Genomic DNA, 23,989 nt, shown 5'->3' on the forward strand with positions numbered 1-23,989 from the left:
AGTACTAGTTCAAATAAGTATGATGGGAAAAGAGAAATAACATCCCTTTGTTGTCGATATTTTAATTGTTCATGAACTTGAATTCTTGAAAGAAGATTGCCTTGCCAAATATTACTATCTGAAAGTGCGTAGAAGTAGAACATTCTAAGTGGAAGAGTATCAATCAATTCTCAAGATGTTCATTGCAGCACTTCTCCAGCAAAGTAAAGGGCTACACCCCCTCACCCCAACCGAAATTTAGCAATTTCCCATCAACAGTAAGATATAAAGGAAGACACACGGAGTAGAAAGATACTGTTTTACCAGGACTTTAAACATTTTTGTTTGTTATGCTCAAGGGATCATAAAAAATGCTATACAACAAGCAGACTTATTATAGATGGAGAAAGAATAGTTCACATTGCATGAAGTAGACCAATGCAGTAGAGTATTTTTTATTTCAAGGCAAACTTTTAACTGAAGAAAAAAGTACCAAAATTGTATGTAACCAGGCATTTGTATATACACGAGGCAACGGAAAATAATAAAAACTACTATAACCACTACTATGCCTCAACCCCAAGCTAGTTGGGATCGGCTCCATATTTCTCCACTTAGACCCGTCTCAATCCAATAGGAAAAGAACACAAAAGTATTAAAATGAAGCACTCATGTGGTAGATACAAGGAGGAACAATGAAGCTGCAACAAACTTCAGACGACTAGAATAGACAACAAGAACCTCATCGGTTATAATCTACTGCATCCCCTACACTCTATCCATAAACAAAGTGATTCCTGTACAAAAAATGAGTTTCCAACAATACTTTAATGAAACTTAGACTTGATATAAGTATGACAGCTGCTTGATTTGTTAATTTCATTATCCACTTTCTTTGGAAATGCTTATCACGATGCAACACTGTGCTGAGGTATTTCAAAAGGCTAGAACAATAACCTCCTTGGCTCCAAGCATTAAGATAAGGTAAGAACAGAACAACTTTAGTGAAGGCACTTTGTACCTTCACAAATAACTAACCAGATCACAAGCAACACAAGACATACCACAACATCAATGGCAAGGATAACACGTACATGGCGACACCACTTCTTTTGGAAGTTTTGAGAGCTTGTTATGTTCCTTACCAAGCACAACTCTTTCTGTGACATAATTGGAATAACTACTGTATCTTGATCGTTCGTATCTACTAGTTCTGTTGAGTTTAGGTCCTCCTCCAACTCAGCATCTCTGATAGCAATTACATGATCATTCCTTTTCTTCTTTTCTTGTCTACTTGGCTTTCCCAACAACAGGGCATTTGTTGAATCACCACCCTCAACAATTTTCCCAGTAGCATTGTTACATGGTGAAATAACAGGAACTAATTCTCCTTGTAAACAAATCGAATTCAGATTCGACATAGTCCAGCAAGAACCCTTTTTCGCCACTTTCCTAAATTCATCCTTTAACTGTTCTAGAAACCTTAGAACTTTATCATTACCAAGACCCTCATCTACAATAGCAAAGTAAACATACCCTTCATCTTCCATCAAAAACCCAAAAGTTTTCTTAACCATAGTTTGAAAATACCATTTATGAAAAGGAGGAACCCTTTCCAAACACAATGCAGCCAAATTCTCAGTCTCATGATCTCCACCATTATATGCATATATAAGTTGACCTCCTTTAGATACTGAACAATAATAAACTGAATTTTGTACAGAAGCCATCTGCTAATATACTAAAATTAGCCAAATTCACAGTGCAAAGTGTGAAAAAGTAAAAAAAGCTCAGATTTTTGGAGAGATTTCTTCAAGACCCTAAACAATCAAGATTGAGCATAACAAGTAGCCAAGACTATTCGTAAACTAATGCTACAAAATCCCAAAAAAAGATAGAGAAATTCAAAGAAATGGAGTACCAAAATGAGTGGTCGAGATCAAGAATAAAGTCCATCAGTGTACCTATTTAGTGGTGAAAGGACAAACCCCATAGCGTTTCTCAATGAATCCAAACAAGAAAAGTTCAAATCTTGGAGAAAAAGCAGATCGGAAAAATACAGAGAGTATCAGGTCAAACAGGAAACAAAAATGGAAACATACATATTAATAGTGTACTGAGGGAGTTAACTTGATGATGAGACAAAAAAAGAGGAATTGACCAAGTCAAATGGACTACACTAATAAAATTTGGACTAGTTGATTAAATTAGTAATACTAGTTGGTAAACATTGAGGGGTAGTTAGATTGCTGCGCAGGCCGCAGAACGGTTGATATTAATAATACAGGCATTAGTTATAAATATAGATATTACTAATATAATAATTAATTACATTTTTTTAGCTATGTATGAGATAGTTATGTAGGAATTAGGCATCTTCCTATTTGATCAGTAGGGGTGTATAAAATCGAACCAAATCAAACCGTAAATCGAGTCAATTTGAAAAAAAAATCCGACTAGTGGTTTGGTTTGGTTTTGAAAAAAAAAATCTGACTATATTTGGGTTGGTTTGGTTTTAACTAAAAAAAACCAACCCGACATTATATATATAATTTTAAAATTTTATTTTATACATAAAAATATTTACTTTGATATAATTTTTAAATATTTCTTATACTTTTTCATAGTTTTTATCTTTTAATATATTATTTCAAGTTTGAAACTTAAAATTATGAATGAGTCAATAAAGATTATAGTCCATAGATGTTGGTAATTATAATAAAGCTTAATCAAAATCAAATTAATACTAATGCAAAAAGGAAATCAATTCAACACTAAGAATGACAATAATATTGAATATTTGTTCTTTAATTTTACATTGGTTTAGACAATTAAAATACATAATCTAATTTTAATTTCCTTTAATATTTAGTCATGTAACTAATACTTATTAAACTTAATTTTAGCATGATTTAGTACTTTTAAATTATGATTATTTTCATTATGACTTGTTAATTTGCAATATTTGTTTTACGCGATTTCATTATTATTATTTTTGTTGGATATTTTAGTGTCATTAATCATATCATATTGTGTTATATTTTTAAGAAACATCTTAGATAGTTGTATTTTGGTAGGACTAAAGAAATATTTGAAGTACAAGTAAATTATATGTTTGTATGAATACAAAAACCTGAAATACCGAAAAATTCAAAAAAATTCGAAAAAACCCGAGGTTGAGAAACCCGAGTTTTATTAGTTTGGTTTGGTTTATAAATTTAAAAATCCGACACAAATAGTTTAGTTTGATATTTGAAAACCCGAACCAACCCGGTCATGTACACCCCTATTGATCGGTAACCAAACTACCCTCAAGTGTTGAAAATACTTTTATGGTTGGAAGTGATTTTATAAATAAGAAGTTACAGATTAATAATAAACTATTGATGCATTAGATAAAAAAGTATTGATAAAATGTAATATATCAGGGAAAAAAGTCTCAAATATATTTAAACTTTGACCGACCGAAATTGTTATAACATTACCGAACTTTGGAAATGACCTTTTACCTCCAGCACTATTTAATAGTATATTTTAAAAGTATATATGTGTTCATGTGGACATCATAAATATTACATCATTATAAATAGTAACGTGTCCATGTTGACACATAAATACCTTTAAAATATACTATTAAATAGTGCAGGAGGTAAAAGGTTTTCCATAAAATTTGATATCGTAACAACAATTTTAACCAAAATTAAAGTATTTTTCAGACCTTTTCCCAATATATTACTTCGTAGTATTTACACAAGGAAAAGAACAAAAGTTGGAAAAACACTTTTGATGTTTACAATTGCATTCGTTGTCCTAATTTGAAACTGGCAATATAATAAACTTGTTTAAAATAAATTAATTGGGGGTACATGTAAGGGAAATAGAAGGGGGGTTAGTAGGTGAGAAATTGAATTCTCATCAATAAGTTAAATTTTAAATAGTCAGTTAATTGAGTTATTATGCACTCGTTGCATAAAAATCATACATCGAAGTTTTAAAGATTATTCATCACGATAAGTTGATAAGCACCGGAGGCAGAGCAAGTAATTAGAATGTCATGCAATCGTACTTGTTGATTTTATAGAAAATATATGATCTAAAATAGTTTTCAGTTGAGAAGAATCAACATATAATTGAGTACATTGATTATTCTTGAAAGTTCTAAACATTGACTAATTATCATTAAAAAATCTAAATGAAAGACATACTCTAATATTGTGATTGATTAAAGATCATAAATAGGAGTATGTTAATCAAAACCACAATTTCTTTAAAAGGTGTGTAAATGAAAAATGTAACAAGTAAAGTGATCCGGATGGGATACGCTAAAAGAGGCTCTTTGCTTTGTATTTTAAAATTCACTAAATATGTATAAATTATTAATTTAGAACACGGTAATTTTAAAGTACAAAAATCATGAATCCATAAACTTCAAATTGCTCTCCTCTACGACTAAGCACAACATAGCATTATCAGGTACAACTCTATTAAAGATTACTATACACCTTTATGACTCAGAAAGGTTACATGGTACAACTCTGCGGATACTTCAACAATCTGTATACTTGCCTAAGGATTGTTTGAGATTTCTTCTTATCCCAGACGGCGAAATGATGCAAGCCTTAACCTCGTATGGGTGATTTAAGCGAGCCGTTCTGCCTCCCATTTCCTGAGAGAAGTCGAAACTTCATGAGCCCGGCAATGAACTTTGATCTCAGAAAGACTGGGGTATTTTGGAATCCGAACAAAGGGGCAAGCTCATGCTGTCATATTCATCCTGCAGTCTCATCCCTATTGTGTCACCTAACATGCATCAAGCTGCATCACATCTAGCCAGCGTATGGCTAGTATTTTATATCTTCCTTAACTTATGAACATCAGACTGAATCACTTGGCTCCAGCGTAGTGTCATGGCTCCTATTTCTTGAGACGCTGCCGTGGTCAACGTTATCACTTTCTTCTTCATTAGACAATCTGTGTTCCGTTTCTTCTGGCTCCTGCATAGTGTCATAACTAATATTTCTTGAGACGCTGTCGTGGTCAACGTTATCACTTTCTTCTTCATTAGACGATCTGTGTTCCGTTTCTTCTCTGGGTTCTGGCTCTGAATTTGATTGACCTACTAGAGGATCCCCACAACACTCAGAGCTGCTTTGGTGAGATGTTTCATCAGCATCTTGTTCACTAGAAGTACTCTCAGTAGTTTCTGAGCTCGTATCAGGTGTTTCAGTGCAAGCGTTAGGTGGAGCAAGGATTGATTGGCGGCAGAGGGGGCAGGTGTTGTGGGCGGCTAGCCAGAGGTCAATGCAAACCATGTGAAATGTGTGCCCACAAGCAGGTATTTGTTGAAGCTTATCATCTGCTAGGTAATCCCCTAAGCACACTGAACATCTGTCCAGGAAAGATCAAACTTCATTAGAAAACAATGTTTAAATATTTGAATTTTTGTCTCTAGGATGCATGTCTGTTAAACCTTCTGTTTTCTTCACAATATGTAAATCTAAATGTGCAATCTATATAAAACATTTATTTCATTTGTCATTGCTTGTGAACAAATGAACTAAATTAGCGAAGAAAGTTAAATTAAGAGAAGCTAATCAAGTAGCTGATCTTCTTGCCGAATTGGCCTCTCCGAATGGATATAGTACCCTACTATTACTCTTTTCAACATCTTCTGAAAGGATGAGGGGACCATTTCAACCTGATAAGTAGAAATTGCCTAGGATAAGAAGAAGGTTTGACGACAAGGCTAATATTTTTGTAAGTTGATCTAAATAATTAGTAATGAAAGAGTTCTTGTATATATAAGTCTCTTTCTTTTTTGAAGACTGTATGTAACTGGCTTGTGTACGTCTTTTGGATGCAAGGTTATGCCCCCCTCTTCTCTTTGTATTTTGCAAATTGATGAATGGACTAAGAAGCGGTATTGCCAGTACCTTACACCAAAGGTACCATGCCTAAGGTGATGACAAATTTATAAATAAGAAAAAAACTTCGCAAATTGATGTGCAATTATAGATCATACCTTGAAAGAGTTTGTCAATAAGAAGAATTTCAAACTGACATTTCTTAATGTCCAAAAGAGTAAATCGCTGTTTACTGTTATCTCAAACATGAGTTAAATTTCATAATAGAAATGTAAATGGTGTTGCATTTCCCAGCAACAATTGCTACAGAAACCACCATCAGAATTACTAAAGGTGTGAGGATATCCTGGTTTTAAGACCAAAAATGAAATATGCTGCAAGATTACATTCTGAATTTCTAGAAGTGTGAGGTTTAAAATAGAATTTGGATACAAATGGTATGTTTTCATGTATCTAGAAGTGTGAGGTTTCATTCATATCTCAAGATTACATTCTGAATTTTTACATCTGCAGATGTGTCTAATGTCACTACCAAAGTTACTGCAGATGCTATTACATAGATTTGGAAAACTTTGCCAGGCTAAAAAACTGTAGATGTGTAGATTGAGCAAATAGTGTAAAAAGATATTATGGCTTAATCCTTTGACAGAGTAGTTTCGGCTCAAATCCTGTATATGTGTTAATATATTTCACTCAATAAGAACAAATAGTTGATGCCAAACCCCATGAATCAAAGAGTTAAGGTAGAATCTCGAACTCAAATCCATAAAGTTCAATTCTTGAATCCCCTATCTGACTAACTGTTTTTACTTTTAGATAAGATTATAGCTGAATCCCCCTATGCCATGACACTCATGAACTTGACATAGCTCACTTCTCATACAAATAGAGCAAATAGGGAAGGGGTTCATTGATTTGGGAGATGTAAGATCTAGTGATATTAGTTGGCATTTATTACAATTTGAGACTCCAATTCTGATGCTACACCCCTTTATCCTGATTACACTTGTACCATATATTGTAAGTTATGATTCTCAACCAGCTATATCTTGGAGAATATCAGCGGATAGTCTAACACCTCCCACGAAACTCTCAAAGAGAACAATCTTTATTCCCAATCTACCACAATTGCAGGTTGGATTCTACATCTATTCTACTACAGGTTGTATTGAAAAATTAAACAACATTGCATCACATATTTTTGTCCTCAGATGACTCCAAGAAGCCGAGAAATGTTGAGACACACTTTTGTATGGCCAATTTAGCCATCTCACTAATATTGTCTCGAATCATGTATACATATGCAAAAGGAACTTAAAAGGTGTATACAACAACAACAACTATGCCTTAGTCCCAAACAAGTTGGGATCAGGATCAGGGGCAGGGTCGGGGTCGACTATATGAATCCTCGGTTCTCCATTTAAGTTCAAGTCATGCCATCATCCTACTAACTTAAAAGATCATAAACTGCATTTATCATAACCCATTACTCTAAATTTCAGATCTGTTGATTCATTACATAAGAAAAATTAAAGAGGGCAAACTTACTGTGTATCTTTGACAGAGAAACTCTCCTTGAAGACAATAATAGGCAACATCTCCCTCACTTCCTTCTTCAATCCCATTTCACACTGGTAAAACCACAATCAACAAAACCCCAAAAAATAATAAGATTTTAAATCTTAAACAAATTTTAAAAAAATTAAAAAAAATCCTTTTTTTTAACATACCCTTGAGAGTTCATCGGATTCATTAGCAGTGTGCAATGTGGATGTCCTCATCCGCAGTGAGGACCAATCGACTCTCTGACGACGAAGATAAAATAAGTAGAATAACAGTAAGAGTATAAAAGCAAACAAAATAGGGACTGAAAAGATGAAAGCTTGATAAAGCTTCAATTGAGCTAAAGCTTCTGAGCAACAATTAGATGATGCATTATGATAATTATTACTGCTTTCTTGATGTGGATCTGGGTAGCCTTTTCCAGTAAGAGACATCGCAATCAACAACAATGGCGGTTACTATTATTCAATTTTAACACAATTTGATAAAAAAATGGAATCTTTGGTAAGAACAGAGAAAAAAAAAAGGATAAAGAAGAGAGAGAGAGAGAGAGAGAGAGATGGATGGATTTGGACGATTTGTAGGAAAGATTTGCGCAGTTAAATAGAAGGTGAGAGTCATTGAATGCAAGAAAATCTGGAATTGGAAATTGGGAAGTAGTAATATGTGGGGCCTAATTACAGACATGGACAAAAATAAAGTATTTTCCTCCCTAAATTTAGTTTGATGATCGGGTCGGTATGATATGATATGGTATGGTATTGAAAAGTTCGATTAGATAATACTCTTTCTATTAGTTGTAAAAAAAATAAATTGGGACTTTTTTTATTTGTTCAGAATAATTGAATTGTTCAAAATTTAAGATGGATATTTGAATTACATATTTGTGCTTTCTTTTAATAAAGTTTGATATTTTTTAGAAGAGTTTAAGTTTTGTGCACTGTCAGTGTATAAGAATACTTACAAAGTTATATATATGATTTCACAAAGGATAATAATGAAAAATATGATTTAAATTATGTCCTTAAATATTTTTCTTAATAAGTATGCACAAATTCAGAATGTGGAATAGAAGAAGTACATTTTTGGGTTTAATTTGGTATCATATCAAACTAATTTGGTATGATTTGGTAATAGAAGAAGTATACGTACACCATGTATGATTTTTTATTAGATGGTCCAAAATATATTTATTAGTAAAACTTTTTAAAATATTGGATTTGTAATTTTAGGGGTTCCTTATATTTATCAGTATAGAACTTAAAATTCTAATTTTAAAATATGAATAATTTGATTTTAGCACACTATTTAAAATTTAACTAGGGACAAACTTCAAGCCTTGTATGCTTTGTTGCTCCTCCTTCTTACAAGTACTTGTATGGGATGGCTTAAATGCAGTAGCGGATCCAGAATTCGATGATCGTGGGTGCTCAATTCTTATAACAAGCCAAAAAAAAATCTTTCTAGAAGTTTACTACTAATATTTTTATAATTTAATTAATAAATGAAATACAAAAAATAGGAAAGTGAAAAAACAAAAAGAAATATAAGCAAAATTATGAAAAAGAAGTCAAGAAGTTTCTGTTGGCCTTTTTTCAACAAAAAAAATAGATGCTGTCGCAGGGGCTCGAACCCTCAATGAAGGGCATCAGCACTCCTAGAATCCTACTTCAAAACCATAGCGCCCATAGAACACTTTGTTTAATGGATGTTGAAACAAACACTATATAACATTTTTAGTATTTTCTATACACATATATAAAGTTTCCGTCGGGGTCAATGGGTGCTCGAGCACCCAAAACTCTACACGTGGGTCCGCCCCTGCTTAAATGTATAAATTGTTTGATGTATTTTTGACTTCTCTATGTATTTATCTAAAAAGAGTTTTGATTTCTATGTTTTCTATTTTCAGTTAGAAGGTATACTATAATTTAAAAAGAGTTTTAATTTCAATTATTTTTCCTTCCTCGTTTTCTCTTTCATAAAATAAAAGAACCTAACTTCCTCTGGTATGAAGTTAGGCTTTGTCGTAGCCTAACGTCAAATTAATATCATGTTTGAATATGAATTGCAATCAAACTCAATCTAATTTCAAATATAAAGATCTAAAATTAGCGTTTGCAGAGTTTAGATCTAAAACGTAAACCATCTCATTCATGATTTCAATTCCATACATGTATGATACAAATTATTTGTAAGACAATTAAAATTTGAACACTAATAAACTTTACTTATTCATCAAATATAGTTCCTACAATGAATTTGAACCGTCATAAGTAAAGGATTGATAACTGCTAAAAAATTACAATATATTTCATATAGTAATTGAGTAAATTTAGATATTTTTCAAAAATTATTTATTGGGAGAAAATTTATAAATAGTTACTATAATTTAGAATGTAATTACGAAACTCAACTGTATATTTTTTTTATCCATATAATTTTTTCTTTAATTAACTTCAGAAATTAAATAACATATTTTTTCTTACAATTTGTTCTGAATTTATGGATATTGATAAGATTATCTTTTTCAAACATGTAATCAACGTAAGTATTATGCTCACCCAAATCACTATTAATTACATTCTCAAACAGTTTATTTATTTAAATAATAGCCATATAAAGCTAAGCAAGATTTTCTTTTAGATATGTTTTACCCCTCACCATGGTCAAACTTAAAGATTAATTAATGTGTCAATTAGCCAAAAACCATTAATTAGCAACAAGCTTATTAAATTAAGATCAAGCTCATACACATGTTGTCCACATTTATCTTATTTAATTATTCCAAAAAGGGTTGTTGTTATACTTATCCTTTAATAACTTGTCTTTTTCCCCTCTAGTGTACATGTGTTTGAGAGTAGAATGTAGGTTAATGGTCCCTTATATATTAATTATACAAATTACAAAATATTGATCTTCAATTAAGACATCTACAAAATAAACTAATTGATGCATGAAAAATATCTTGACAAATATGAATGTTAATTTGTTAGGTGGGAAATGGGAATTAAACCTTAGGATATTTTCCCACACGAAATAGTAGTTCACATTATGAAAATTAAATATTTCTAATAAGACAATGCATGATTTTCTTTAATATTTCACAGCTTATATAAACTTAATCGAATTAGTGTATTTGTAATCTTGTATCATCTTTCATTTAGAACTAATAAGAGTTAGTGACTGGTCGTAGATTTTCTTTTCCTCGAGGTTTCAATGTAAAATTGTGCATGTATTATGTTTTTTCCATTATTATTACTTTTATTTTTGTTGTCTCATAATATCCCTTGTTTAGTTATTTTCTTAACCATTATGACACTTTGTTCAGTGTCAAAGTTAATCATTTCTAAAAACGTTAAAGATTGAATTATATATATCATCTAAATAGTATTTCTTAATTTATTACTTCGTGTAATTTTCTATTGAAAAATGTTCGAATCATCACCATCTAACCAGGGGAGATTTTGAACTAGAAGCCTATTCGTATTTCCCCTAGGTCGCAGTTTCAAAATGTTCGAATCGTCACCATATAATTTTTATCCCATTAATATTAGAGATCTAATTTGTGTTTGGCCAAAAATTTTAAAAGTGTTTTTTGAGAAGTTGCATTTTCAACTTTTGAAAAGAAGCTACAATTTAAAAATAGGCTCGATGAAGCAGAACTTAAATAAGATGAAATCTGACAAAGCGAGTTAAAATTTAGTAACTTAAGATTAATCTTATTTTTTGCCACCCCCTTTTTTTTAATTAATCATTCTTTTCAAACCCTCTGAATGAAAATCCTGGATCCGCCACTTCATCTAATCTAATCACCCTTCATCATATAATTCTTTGAGCTACTATCATTATAACTCTTCTAAGTTCTAAATATCCAATGCACCCTAAATTGATAGGTAGATAATTATTTTATAAAGATAAAAATGAATCTCAAATATCTTCATTGTAATTAATATGTTGTGATATCTTGATGGAAAGGGACTTAATTATTTGTTTTTGCTCAGAGTTTCGTGCTCCACGTTGCATTGGAATGACTTTATTGGTAGGAAAACAGATAAACGTAATATGGTTAATTATAAAATGTGTATCATAGTATTCCATATTAATTAGTTGACTAGTTCAAACATATAGATATCGATAATCTATTTTATTTTAAGAATAATAAAAAAACAAGCCAAATCTAAAATACCATATCTGTACTTAGATCATGAAGTTCTATTTCTTCTATCGATCTCGTTTTATCACTATTAAAAAATTGATTACAATTGTTCATCAGAAATTTAGGATTTTCTGATAAAAAGTTCATCAAACGAGTACATTTTTGAAGGATATTTGATTTAAAAATCGTCATAAATTGACTGATTTCTAACATTTTACAGTTAGAATACATATAAAATTAAAAAATGTTCCATATACAGCTAGCACGTCAATTATACTCTTAACATTGGTATCAACTTTGGTCGTTGCATTGGAATATTGACTTATATCTGCAAACAAGATAAACTTTAGTATTAATAATGAAATATCATACTAGATTTGGTTGACTTAATCAAATATACATATCCATAATATAATCTAACGTGAATTTAAGAACAATAAATATATAATAAAACTAATTTTTTTTTCACAAAAGGCCAAACATGTATATAACTCCCTTTAGTGACCCTTGTCCTTTCCAATTTTGCCTTCTGAGGTTAGGGTTTCCCAAAAAGAACTAACAAAAAAACAGAATATGCTTCCAAAATGTCCAACACATAATTAGAGGTTATGTATGAAAAGGGGTAGAGGTATATACATGTATTGGCCTTTGTTAGAATTAGAGGCTATATACCTACATGCATGTATTGGCCTTTGTTGGAATTAGAGCTTTTAAAAGACCTATTGGGAGTGTCGTTTTTAGAAATAGACTTTGCAATGCACGAGTGAAATTAATGACTTCAACATGTGTATTGAACATTGAATAGAAAATCAAAAAAAGAAAAGAATTAGAGGTTATGTCGCTTTCATACTTAGGAGTTTAACGTATGACGAGGTTACGACTTATGAGTTCGTTGGATTCAATAATTTTGGTTCAAATTTTGTAATTGTTATTAAATATTTTCAACAACAACATATCTAGTGTAATTCAACAAGTAAATTTGAAGAGGGTAGTGTGTACACAAATCTTACTCCTATCTAGATAGGTTGTTTCCACATTCAACTAGATCCTCTGGTCAAGTAAGAAAATTATAAAGCAGTTCGGAAAAAAAATGGAGCGAGAGTGAAGAAGTCTACCATAATTCGTGCCCTGATCTTCGTAACCTCGTATTTAAGCTCATGTCATTGGTAAGAAGCTAAAGTTGCGACATATCATGTTTAATCATCTCTCCTTAATATTGCCTCTTCAACCTAACTGCCTCTACATACATCTCTTGTACTTTTCCATTACCAACCTCTACCCCTCCACATTAAGGCATTCATGCATCTCGTTCATGGCATATGTACAAATTATTAATTTAGAAGACTTAAGTTTCAAATTCATAAACTTCAAATTTTAACTTGATTTCTGAAACCAAATCTACCATTTTACGTACCTAGATCCAGGAAATCTATTTTTTAATTGATCTTCTATTTTATATATATACTGATAGAATATTTTTAAAAATTCAAAGGATAAGCATGACAAGTTTTTAAAGTTAATTAAAAGATGAAGGGAAACTACTAGTAACATTTTTTCAAACTTGAAAAAATAATGGACACAGGGAAGGTTTCATCGTGCTTCTACGGTTATATGCGGCGACTTAACATTGTTTAATATGTATTGCAATTTAATAGTATTAAATTTAGCCAAAAAAATGACTTAGTATAATAAAACTGATTTTCTTAATTAGTTGATGAATTTGTTATTGCAAATTGCAAAAAAAATTAAGGGTGAGTCAAAATCCACAACGTGATCAACATATATTTTAATATCTATCCATTATAATTTATAATTAACTTTTTCTTTTCAGAAACTTACACATTCTCGAGTTTTAGAATCTCATTAACATTCAACATGCTAATTAGTTTGTATCTGTTTACATTTATTTTTAGTTTATAAAATAATGTGTGTGTTTTTTGTAAGAGATTTCTCGTTTTAGACAAAGAGATATATGACAATAACAAATAAGAAACTTTTTTTTTTATATTCAAATGATAAAGTTAATAGATAATTGAGTGTTATCCATTTTGTGAAGGAGGAGAGGGAGTGGGTTAACCTTCTCCTCTCCCCTTGTCCTTTTACAGTAGTAATATTTTATCGCGTAGTGTATCATATTTATTGTTGCAATTGTTTTGTATCTTGTTATTTTATTGTCTTTTTTCTTACAATCCTACGTCAGATACTTTTCTTTTGAGCTGAAATTCTTTCAGAAACAACATTTCTACCCTAAAAGATATGAACAAAACCGGTGTATATCATACCCTCTCTTCAGACTGTGGAATTACGTTGAGTATGAGTATGTTGTTGTAATCTTTTAAGCTCATAGACGGTAACTTATGTTTTGATCGTTTCATCACTTATCGGGAAAAAAATGTTTTAAAGAGTAAAATAGCAAATATAAAAGAAATAGATTACAAAGAATTTTAATTTGTTTGACTTCCAATTTAATAGAAGTGTCCATTTTCTTCAAGTAATAAATATAACTCAATAAACAAACACGGTGATAAAACGTATACGAATATACTATATAGTACGAAAAAACAAGAAATCTGTAGACAGCTGGCCATGTTAAACCTTGATTAAAAATAGTACTTAAGAAGCAAAAAAATAATATTAAAAATAAATAAAGGGGTGGGTGGGGGTGAGGTGGGGTGGGTATATGCTAATTTAGGACAGAATAAACCTTATTGCCATAAATCTCAACTTCTTGTTCCAAAAAAAATAATTAAGACCTCGTAGTATCACTTAAATATAACACGAAAAAATCTCTATATAAGGTCATTTGAATAAATTGTATTACTTAAAAATAATATCGAAGACTTTTGTAGAATTATTTTCTTTTATTCAAATTATAAGTGAGTTGAAAAATTAAATTATTTAATATTTATATAATACTCTCCCCATAATTTTTATTTTAATAAATGTCACTTTAATGTTGAACGTATATTTAGTTTTGGTATTTCTAGGACTTTATTACCGTATTTCCTGCATCATTAGCTCTATTTAATTCCCCACGCACATATTTCTTTCTTTTAACTTTTATTTTTAATGCTAGATTACCTTAATTGATTTATAGTTGGACTAAAACTAGAAAAAATAGGCATAATACATAAATATATCTTTTAACTTGACTTTATCTGAGATATTACACCCTTCAACTTTGGATGTAGACAAGTAGATGTTTAAATTTGTATAAAATTGAACAAGTAGACACACATGTCCTACTTGGCAGAACGCCACGTTGGACACAAAATTGCCATGTAGGATTCCATTTACAACGAATGTGTCTATTTGTTTAATTTTATATAAGTTTAAGTATCTATTTGCGTACACCTAAAGCTAAAAGGCATAAATATCAGTTAAGGCCAAATTAAAGGGTACGTTTATACATTACGCCTTCTATTTAAGAGTCCATACTATATATACAACTAAAAACCTAAACAAGTTTCACTTCTTGTCTCTTGTCTGATGGATTTTTCACTAAGAAATTTCAACCGTTCAAGGAGATCCATGAACAAGTTTTACTACAATAACAATAATTGGGAAGAAGTGTACGTAATGAAGCTTTTAGTAATAAAAGCTTGGAGTATTATTCTAGTGAACGATACTTTCCCATATTCTACGAATATTTATCGTGTGATCGTGAACGATGAGACCGGAAGAGAATTCAAGACCAGCAGGGGAATAGGGACACCGGCACCAGTGTGGAATGAGGTAATTGAAATATGTTTTAAAAATTATCCTGTCAATCAGGAATTAAAGTTGATGGTGGTTCGCGAAAATTGCTATAACGATCCAGGAACTTCTACGGGTGAAAAAGTGGTAGGAAGGGCTACAATTCTAGTGCCAGATGTACAATGTAAGAGAGAGGGGGTCGTTGAATTAGTGAAACTTGATGGCGTTGAAAATAGGGTGAAAGGATTTATTAGCTATCAAATTTTGCTCACTAAGGAGAGAAGACATTACACCAATATAGACTAGGATTTTTTTTTTCTCATCTTGATTAGTGTTAATTAACACTTATTCATCTTGATTAGTGTTAATTAGCACTTATTAGTGATTTTCTATTTTCTCTAGTGAAAGTTAGGGTTAAGTTTTGCAAGTTTTTCTCTAATATTAGTTGGAATTAATAGTTTGGTTCACTCCATTGTCTTCTATATGTTGCAATAGGAATTTTTTTTGGATTCAAGTCATATTACTTTGTTTCAATTTGTATTATTTGGACATGCTTTCTAAAAAAAAGAAGATAATCATAATTTAATCAAATACTTTATTACAACTTATAGTACTTTTAATTTAGTTTAAACATGTAAATTTTATTTCAAAAAAGGTTTAAAAACTCTGTCTAAATTCTCACATAACATTAATTAGTTTGACCCAATACTCCAAATTAATCCATGAGTGACCTAATTACCATATAAATATGTTTTACTTATTAATACATAAAAACTTAAACTCATATGCTTAACTGGTAAATACAAGTAGAGCAATACTAGTGAGATATGAATTTCACTATATATCTACATATCTATGTTACGTATTGAAAATACTGAATTCAGTGGACGACCTCATAGTATACCAGTTCCATCTGCCTTTGGGTATTAACTTCGTGTGAATGTCATGATGTGAATAGAGGGCAATAAATACAACAACTTATTTCACACATCTACTAATTAATGTTTCATAACAATGTGATTTGTTTACATGACAAACACAATGAGAGCATGTGCGTCTAAAAAAACGTGAACCCGTGATTTAAATTTAACGAGTTCAACCTATAGGATTTAAATTTAACACATGTACTAATTTAGGTTTCATAACGATGCGATCAAGTATAGAGCTAGTTGTTTAGATGACAAAGACGATGAGAGCACGCACCTCTAGGCAGATGCAAGTCCATGATTTAAATTTAACGAGTTCAACCTATAGGAACTTACCATAGAAACCATTACACTTCAGAAGTTAGGTTAAGAAATTAGTTCTACTTCTTTAACTAAGCTATTTCACACACACGTGGATGTATGTGCTCTATGTCGAAAATGATGGATTCAGTTAAACCCGTTGACTATATAAAGAGATACAGGGGTAAAGCTTCCCCACCTCATGTAGTCGTCGGCCTTCCCTAGTTCCCCCCCTCATCACTTCTGGCGAAGCTGCGAATTGATGAGCAAGCGAAGAACTTTGGGAAAAATATTGAACTTCATACAAGTACAGAACTGCTAGACTCCCCCAATTCCTATTCACAAGCAATAAGTATTAGCAGAAACTTTTTAACACATTTAAACTACAATTATCAATCATGCATCCCTGGCTTTAACACTGACTTCTGTAAGGGGTTGGAGAAGAGTCTTCGGGCTTGGAGGACGGGTACTGAACTTACGAACCAAGATCGTAAAACATGGCAGAAACACTATATAAAGTCCTGCTATGATGAATGGTACAGCAACAAGCCAGCCCAACATCTGAAAAAGTTGTCCAAAGTTTATTTCTACAAGTCAGTTAAAGAATGTGAAGAAGAAGAACAAGGAGCATACGTTTCGACGAGCTCACAACAGCATCAGTTTTAGCAATTGACAGAAAAATAATCCATCATGCAGAGATAGATATGTAAAACTGTACGCATAGTAAAAGTATGAAATTTTGCGCACCATCAAGTCATAAATACATATTTTCACATATTCATGCATAACATGTGACTCTTTGATAAGTATTCAGGATGAAGGAAATGGATGCTTTACAGAACTTCAAAGAACGGCAAAGTTATATCCAACCAAAAAGAATGGATAACAGAAAAATGCCTTTTCTTCTTCTTTTGGTACTTATAATGCCAGCATGTAGTATAAATGGAATAAAGAATCCCGGCAAAACTTCCTTTGAAGCCTCACCAGAGAAGATGATACTGATATAAGAAAGAAAGGAAGGAAGAGATGCTCGGATGAAAAAACTTCTTCACTTACCGCACGGAAAATGCTGAGCAAGACTTCCTTTGAAGCCTCACCAGAGAAGACCTTTTTTAGTGCATCAGCAGTCAAAGGAAAATGAGGTCCACCAGTGATAAACTCGCCTAGGCGTAGAAATGGAATCATCAGACTGCAAAGTGGAAGGCAGAGCACTAAGTGAGGACTTAAGCATAAATGAAATTACAAGTTTACTGAGACGTTGAAGCCTGACATAATAGAGCTTAAACTAAAGAGTGACAGATCACGGTGTAACCTCACTGGGACTACCCTCTGACTTGCTTTATTGAACACAAAGTAACACAACAATCTTTCCTCACCTCAAAGGAAACATCATCTACCACACAGGCAGATTACGATGGGCACACTAACCTACCCAGCTGGATAAAGCATCATATTCAAACCCTTGCGAAGAAGTAATTGATGTTATTCCTAAAACGTAATGGTGAAGAAAATTCAGGCCCAACAGTCGACACCCCCCAACACAAAATAGGGTTGTACATTTTTCACCAAAGCATAGCTTCTCAATTACCTAAGTTAAATTCTTAAACTCATGATTTTTTTAAGACTAGCTGCATTTTATGGCACCCTGGACCATTTTGGAGGATTGAAAGAGGGAGAAGACACTCTTAGGTGGATTCATCACAGCAAAGGTATCTTCACAGTTAGCTCTGCCTACAAGAACCTGAATCAAATGGGGACTCAACTCAGATTTTTGCCTTGGAAGCTTATCTGGAAAGTCAAAATTCCATATAAGGTGACAGTCTTTACTTGGTTGATAGTTAAAGAGGCGGTACTAACACAGGAGAATCTAATGAAGAGGGGAATACATATGTGTCCTAGATGTTTTTTTTGTGAGCAACAGGCAGAGACAATCAACCATCTGTTTCTTCATTGCAAGGTGGTTAGACAACTGTGGCACTTATTTACCAGCTTCAGGGGCACAAACTGGACCATACCACAAAGGGCAAGTCAGGCTATAGAAAGTTGGAACAATGAAGGCAGTGGTAGTATAGACCAAAGCAGATGGAGGATTGTCCCAGCAGTGATTTGGTGGACCATATGGAAGGAGGGAAATATGAGATGCTTTTAGTCCTTTACACAAGATTAAAATGAACTGCATAATCACTTTTTGCTACTGGTGCAGTTCGGAGTATGTAGATGATCCTATAGCGTGGAGATATCCTAGGTCCTTTGTAAGATGAAGTAGGATCTAGATTTGTTTTGTTTTAAGTACACACAACTGTATGTACCTCCATGATGTAAATTTGGGATCCCAGCCTTTAGTGCTGAAGATTAGTACACAAAACTGTTACCTTTGTCAAAAAAAAAAAAGACTTGAAATGTATTTATTTATTCAATAGTTTTTGTTAACCTGAAACCTCTTCATTGTCATTTTAAGTACACTATTAAACCGGAAAGTATGCAATGATTCCTGGAGCATAAGGACATTTACTTGCACACAAAAAGTTGTATGGTTGCAAAACATGGGACTGAAAAATGAAAAGAAATCACAACTTTTTGAAGCTTCTTCTCAATACAAAGTTTGAACATAAGAGAACCCTATCCCCCCCCCCCCCCCCCACAACGCCCTACCCCTGACCCAAAAATAAAAAATAAAGAGAGAAATTGCTCCTTTCTGACACAGTTTAATGATGAAAGGGAAAAAGATACCCACATATATTATGTCCAAATGGAGGCATTCTGCAATTGAAAAAACTTAAAATCATGTGGGACCACAGATTAACAAACGCATAGCATTGATGCTAATAACCAAAAGCAGAACATGATGCCACATCCTTGTATGTTTCCCATTTCTCACAACCCACAGATATTGTTCTACAAATCCTAGCATAAAAGTGGGTGACAAGAAGCATGTGAAATACTAATAACTATGGCAGAAATAGATGTTAAACTGATAACAAGAAACCCTATTTTATAATACACATGTCTAACTACAAAAGAGATCTTGGACCAGGTAGGGGGCACAATGAGAATAGTCTTTGGGGAAAAGATCAGGGCTCTAGTAGTAACAGCAAAACAATCAAACAACTTAGCTAATACCTCAACTCAATAGGAGTAGCAATGAAGTTAGCCAACATCATCGTAGGAGCATGACAATACGACCCCAACAATGCAATAGCGATCCCACATAGGAATACTGTGACACCTGTTGAGAAAAATAGATTGCGCATAAGTTGTACTTGCTTAGCAAAATTCAATAGGATTTAATCAAGCCAGAATTCAACTCACCCAAATATTTCTAGCTAGCAACAAAAAATTGAACTGCAGATTATCATTTTTCAGTTTAAAAAAGTCTGTAACACAGAGTCACAGACTGTGTTTACATCAATTTACAATGTATTTGGTTAATTATTACCTACCACGTTTCTCATCACACACACATAGATCTGTCTAAAAATTTCAGCAACATTATGGTCGCCAAACTAAGTCCACATATGGTTGCCGTGCGCTGCAACATAAGCATATCTATGGCTACGTGAAGTGCAATCAAATCTTCTAAATTACATGATTCAATTTGATAATGCATAGATGGACTTAGTTTGATAATGCAGAGATGGACCTTCTTCATCCCACAGAGAATTTAAGGTAGTTAAACAACGCAGCACATGCAGGGTGTGCCACATGATCATTGAACAAAGGAAAAGGTTTGAGAGCTAAATCAGAATTGATGATCAGAAGGGTGGTTCAGCGAACTTTTATGAGTATCAAAGGTGGAGGGCACATTGCAGATTTTCTGAAAGAGGAAGAAGGTGGAAGAGATATATCAGGAATATGGGGTTCAAAGGTTCACAATTTACTGAAGATCTGTCTCAGATTGAAGCAAGCCAAAGGAGGTGACGGTCAACTGCATGGATTTCAAAACTAGAGACAAACTTGGGGCAGGAGAAAAACAACTATACGCACCTCCTGCTGGAGTTGTTCATAGTCAAGAGGAAGATATTGAACAGCTGTCTCTTTCTCAATACATAGTTGTGTCGGCTTCTTGGGAAAGAAAACCCAGATACTTCATCAACTAAGAACATTTCCATCATATAACCATTAAAAAGAAGTAAAAACATGAATTTACACTTACGTTTCTAGATGATGATATTCAAGCTAACCAACCTGATACCAAAGGAATAAGTACAAAAGCTGGCTTTGCTCCAGACAGCATATTAGTTCCACAGCATGTCCCAAAAAAAAAAACTCTTTGAACTTTGAAGGAAGATAATTCAAACATCAAGCCTATGCATATGGGTGCTCTTAAAATGACATTGAATGGCAATTAATCAATTGCTGACCAATTCATAGGACCATTAATTCCAAATCCACGTAGAAGTTCAATAAGTTGTAATATGTACAAGCATGTCGGTTTTTATCCCAATCATTAGATTCACTTCTACAACCCAAAAGTCCGTAAAACATGTTGAAACCAGTAACGATGAAGTCTCCCAGAAGTGTTTGGAAGATTATCTATGAGAAGGCTATCAAATTACCATCTTATAATATAGTATTTCATTAGCATTTTGATTTTGCAAGGTTCAAGCCATTTCTACTTCATTAAAAGAAACTTCACTGATTTGACTTATTAATAATTCTTCTACCTTTGTCATCTACCTGCCATTCAACACTCCCACTTTTCTCAACACATTGATTAAATAACTGAATTACAGTCAAGAGAACCTTCTATTTTGTCATAAAACTATGTCCTAGGAATATATGATTTGGCTGCATAGTTAGAGATTACACCACGAACTTAAGAAAGTAAACAAGAAATGCTTCCGTAAAAATGAATTTACAAAAACAGGGATTATAAGAACTAATTCCAGCTTAACAGAACATACCACATATGGGAAATACCCCAAAGGTGATTCCGAGAGCCGCAGAGAACGCCAACAGTTTTGGCTCTGCTCCCCTTAAAGCAAATCAAGAAAACCATTCATTGTAAAAATCAGTAAAGCTTCTTAGTTGCATTCTTGTCATTAGAAAATTACTAGTAATTGAATATTAATCAGACACTTGATTACAAAAAACTCACCTAAGGTAAAGCTTACAGCTTGTTTGGATGGCTGTTACATGTTTTATTGTATCCTATTGTTACTTTGGAAGTATGTTTTGATTGCTACTTAAATTTTATTGTATCATATTGTTAAATTTGTTGTTATGTAACAATGAAAAGTAAAACTTTATGTAACAACCGGTTTTGTGTGATTGCTCATTACCCTATTTCTTTCCCTTAATTTATTACTCCCCTGTTTCAATTTATTTGACTTTCTTTTCTTTTATTCAATTTAAAAAAGAATGTCTCTTTCCCTTTTTGGCAACTCTTTACTTCCAACTTTCCACCTAACATATTTAAGAGCACACGATTAAAAGACATTTTGGTGCATTCTACATATGTTTAGTTTAAAACCACAAGATTCAAAAAGTCTTATTTACTTTCTTAAACTCCGAATCAAATCACAACCCAACAAACAAATTGAAACAGAGGGAGTATTTAATTACCTTCTACTTTACCATTTCTTTAAATTGCTGGTGAGTGAGATTATAAAACGGAGAAGGATACAAAATGCAACACAACAAAATACACAATGAAATGATACATAACAACCATCCAAACAAGCTATTACTAATCCAAACTAGTTCTAATTAGAAAAATGCACTCTTTTCTCCCTGACTAGACCATAAGAAAGAGAAGGGGAAAAGGGTAAACGTTAGCTACCTTTGGAGGATGTGATAAAGAGGATCAACGATCTTGTTACGAGTCCAAGAACCAATTTTTGATACAATCTGATTAACCATCTTGTGTCTTCCTCCTTCTCACTCTTTCTTCACTATTAAAGTTTCAACCTTCAATTATCCGATTTAACACCAACCCAAATCCACAAATACAGTTATAAAGAGCAAAATAATTGATTCACAGATAACGAAGCCAAAAGAAAAACAAAATTGAGCCCCGTAGGTGGTGGATCATGTAGGTTTCGTTGAACAGAAAAAAGGGATGAAATGTGAATAAAATTGAAACAATAAACTTTGTGGATATTCTTATCTTCTGGATTTGTTTTACGTTTTTCAAAGAGAATTAAATATAGGTGTACACGCCATCAATAGCTTTCACAAAAGTCTTTACTTCTGCAGCGGGGATTTGGGGTTCTTGATTCAACAGAGAGGAAGGGGAGTGAGGGGTGTATCAACAAATTGAAAAAAAGAAGCAAACGACGTCGTAAATGGGTACGTGTTTGGTTTGGTGACAAGTGGAAACAAAATATCTTTGTATATTTGTGGATGTGGAAGAAAAATTGGACAAGGGAAGTACGATAATGACAAAATGCTTAAGAGAGAATTATTAAAACACCCGTGAATTTGACGCAGATTATCACACGACATAACAAATGATCTCAAACTTTTTTAAAAATATGGGACTTTTAATAAAAAGTCGAGAGAAGTATTGAAAACATCCCTAAATTTGGTGAGTGTTGCAAGATCGGGAGTGTATTTATGTTTCGTTAGTCAAGTAAATGATGTTTTTAAGACTGTCAATGTTTCGCGATAAAACTAATAACTCACGCCTAGTTTAAGAGTGTTTCCTATACTTCTCTCTTTTTATAATCGTGGTATTTGAGTAAGTCAGATACAGAGTCAAAAGGGCCAGAGGGGTGCAGGTGATACTTTTGTTGAAAAATTACACTATATAAATAATAAAAAAATGATTTTTTACATATATATAAGTTGTCGAATCTCCCCGGCATAAGAATTATCATTCCGATATGCGTTCAGATTTGAAAAACAAAAGGTATTAAACTTTTGGATGCTATTGCTTTTGCCTTACAGAACATCTGTCATTCCTTTCCTTCGTCCACCAAACATATGCTAAAAAGTGTCATACATAAACACTTCCAACAGCCACATATAGTTTGCCACTTCTACATCTTTTCTACTGCTGCAATTTTCAAACTTATACAATGAAATTTAATTTAACATTTTGTAGATCTAATATGATAACTAGTCAAATAATCTCACAAAATGAAAAAAAAAGGTGAGACGGCCAAAATGGGATTCCCTATAATGTTAAATGTGCATCTGTTTTGGCTTACGGAGATTAACTCAAAAGACAAAGGAGACTCATCACCTAATAATAGCATTGAATATGCACTTAAATCCTAAGTGAGTTTTAACACTACGGGTGTGTTTGGTATGAAGGAAAATGTTTTCCTGAAAAATAAGTTGATTTTTGACTTATTTTGATTTATTTTTTCATGTTTGGTTGGTGAGTAGAAAATATTTTCCGGAAAAGATTTTTAGTGTTTGATTTATGAATGAAAAATATTTTTGAGAAATATCTTTTATTTTTACTAGAGTAGAAAATAATTTTTGAAATTGAAAATAGTTTTTAAAAACAAACTTAAATTTTTTTTTGGGGGTGGGGGGTGGTAGGGAGTGGG

The 23,989-nt window shown here is 32.6% G+C and overlaps 3 protein-coding genes across 3 annotated transcripts; all 3 read right to left on the reverse strand.

Moving 5' to 3' along the window:
- Window positions 1-409: 409 nt before the first annotated feature.
- Window positions 410-2,078, reverse strand: LOC125874944 (phytolongin Phyl1.1). Its single transcript, XM_049555997.1, has one exon. The coding sequence runs from the start codon at window positions 1,707-1,709 to the stop codon at window positions 981-983; it is 729 nt and encodes a 242-aa protein (XP_049411954.1). The 5' UTR covers window positions 1,710-2,078; the 3' UTR covers window positions 410-980.
- A 2,247-nt stretch (window positions 2,079-4,325) lies between these two features.
- On the reverse strand, window positions 4,326-7,917 carry LOC125874937 (RING-H2 finger protein ATL7). The gene is made up of 3 exons (XM_049555991.1): window positions 7,574-7,917; window positions 7,392-7,474; window positions 4,326-5,367 (listed from the first exon to the last, which is right to left on the reverse strand). Exons 1-3 carry the CDS (start codon window positions 7,838-7,840, stop codon window positions 4,854-4,856), a joined length of 864 nt encoding a protein of 287 aa, XP_049411948.1. The 5' UTR covers window positions 7,841-7,917; the 3' UTR covers window positions 4,326-4,853.
- Window positions 7,918-16,699: 8,782 nt separating this feature from the next.
- Window positions 16,700-22,713, reverse strand: LOC125874946 (uncharacterized). The gene is made up of 6 exons (XM_049555999.1): window positions 22,270-22,713; window positions 21,392-21,462; window positions 19,608-19,713; window positions 17,544-17,676; window positions 16,911-17,048; window positions 16,700-16,822 (listed from the first exon to the last, which is right to left on the reverse strand). Exons 1-6 carry the CDS (start codon window positions 22,347-22,349, stop codon window positions 16,787-16,789), a joined length of 564 nt encoding a protein of 187 aa, XP_049411956.1. The 5' UTR covers window positions 22,350-22,713; the 3' UTR covers window positions 16,700-16,786.
- Between the last annotated feature and the right edge of the window lie 1,276 nt (window positions 22,714-23,989).

This window comes from Solanum stenotomum, chromosome 8 (assembly GCF_019186545.1).
Source record: "Solanum stenotomum isolate F172 chromosome 8, ASM1918654v1, whole genome shotgun sequence".
NCBI classification, from domain to species: domain Eukaryota; kingdom Viridiplantae; phylum Streptophyta; class Magnoliopsida; order Solanales; family Solanaceae; genus Solanum; species Solanum stenotomum.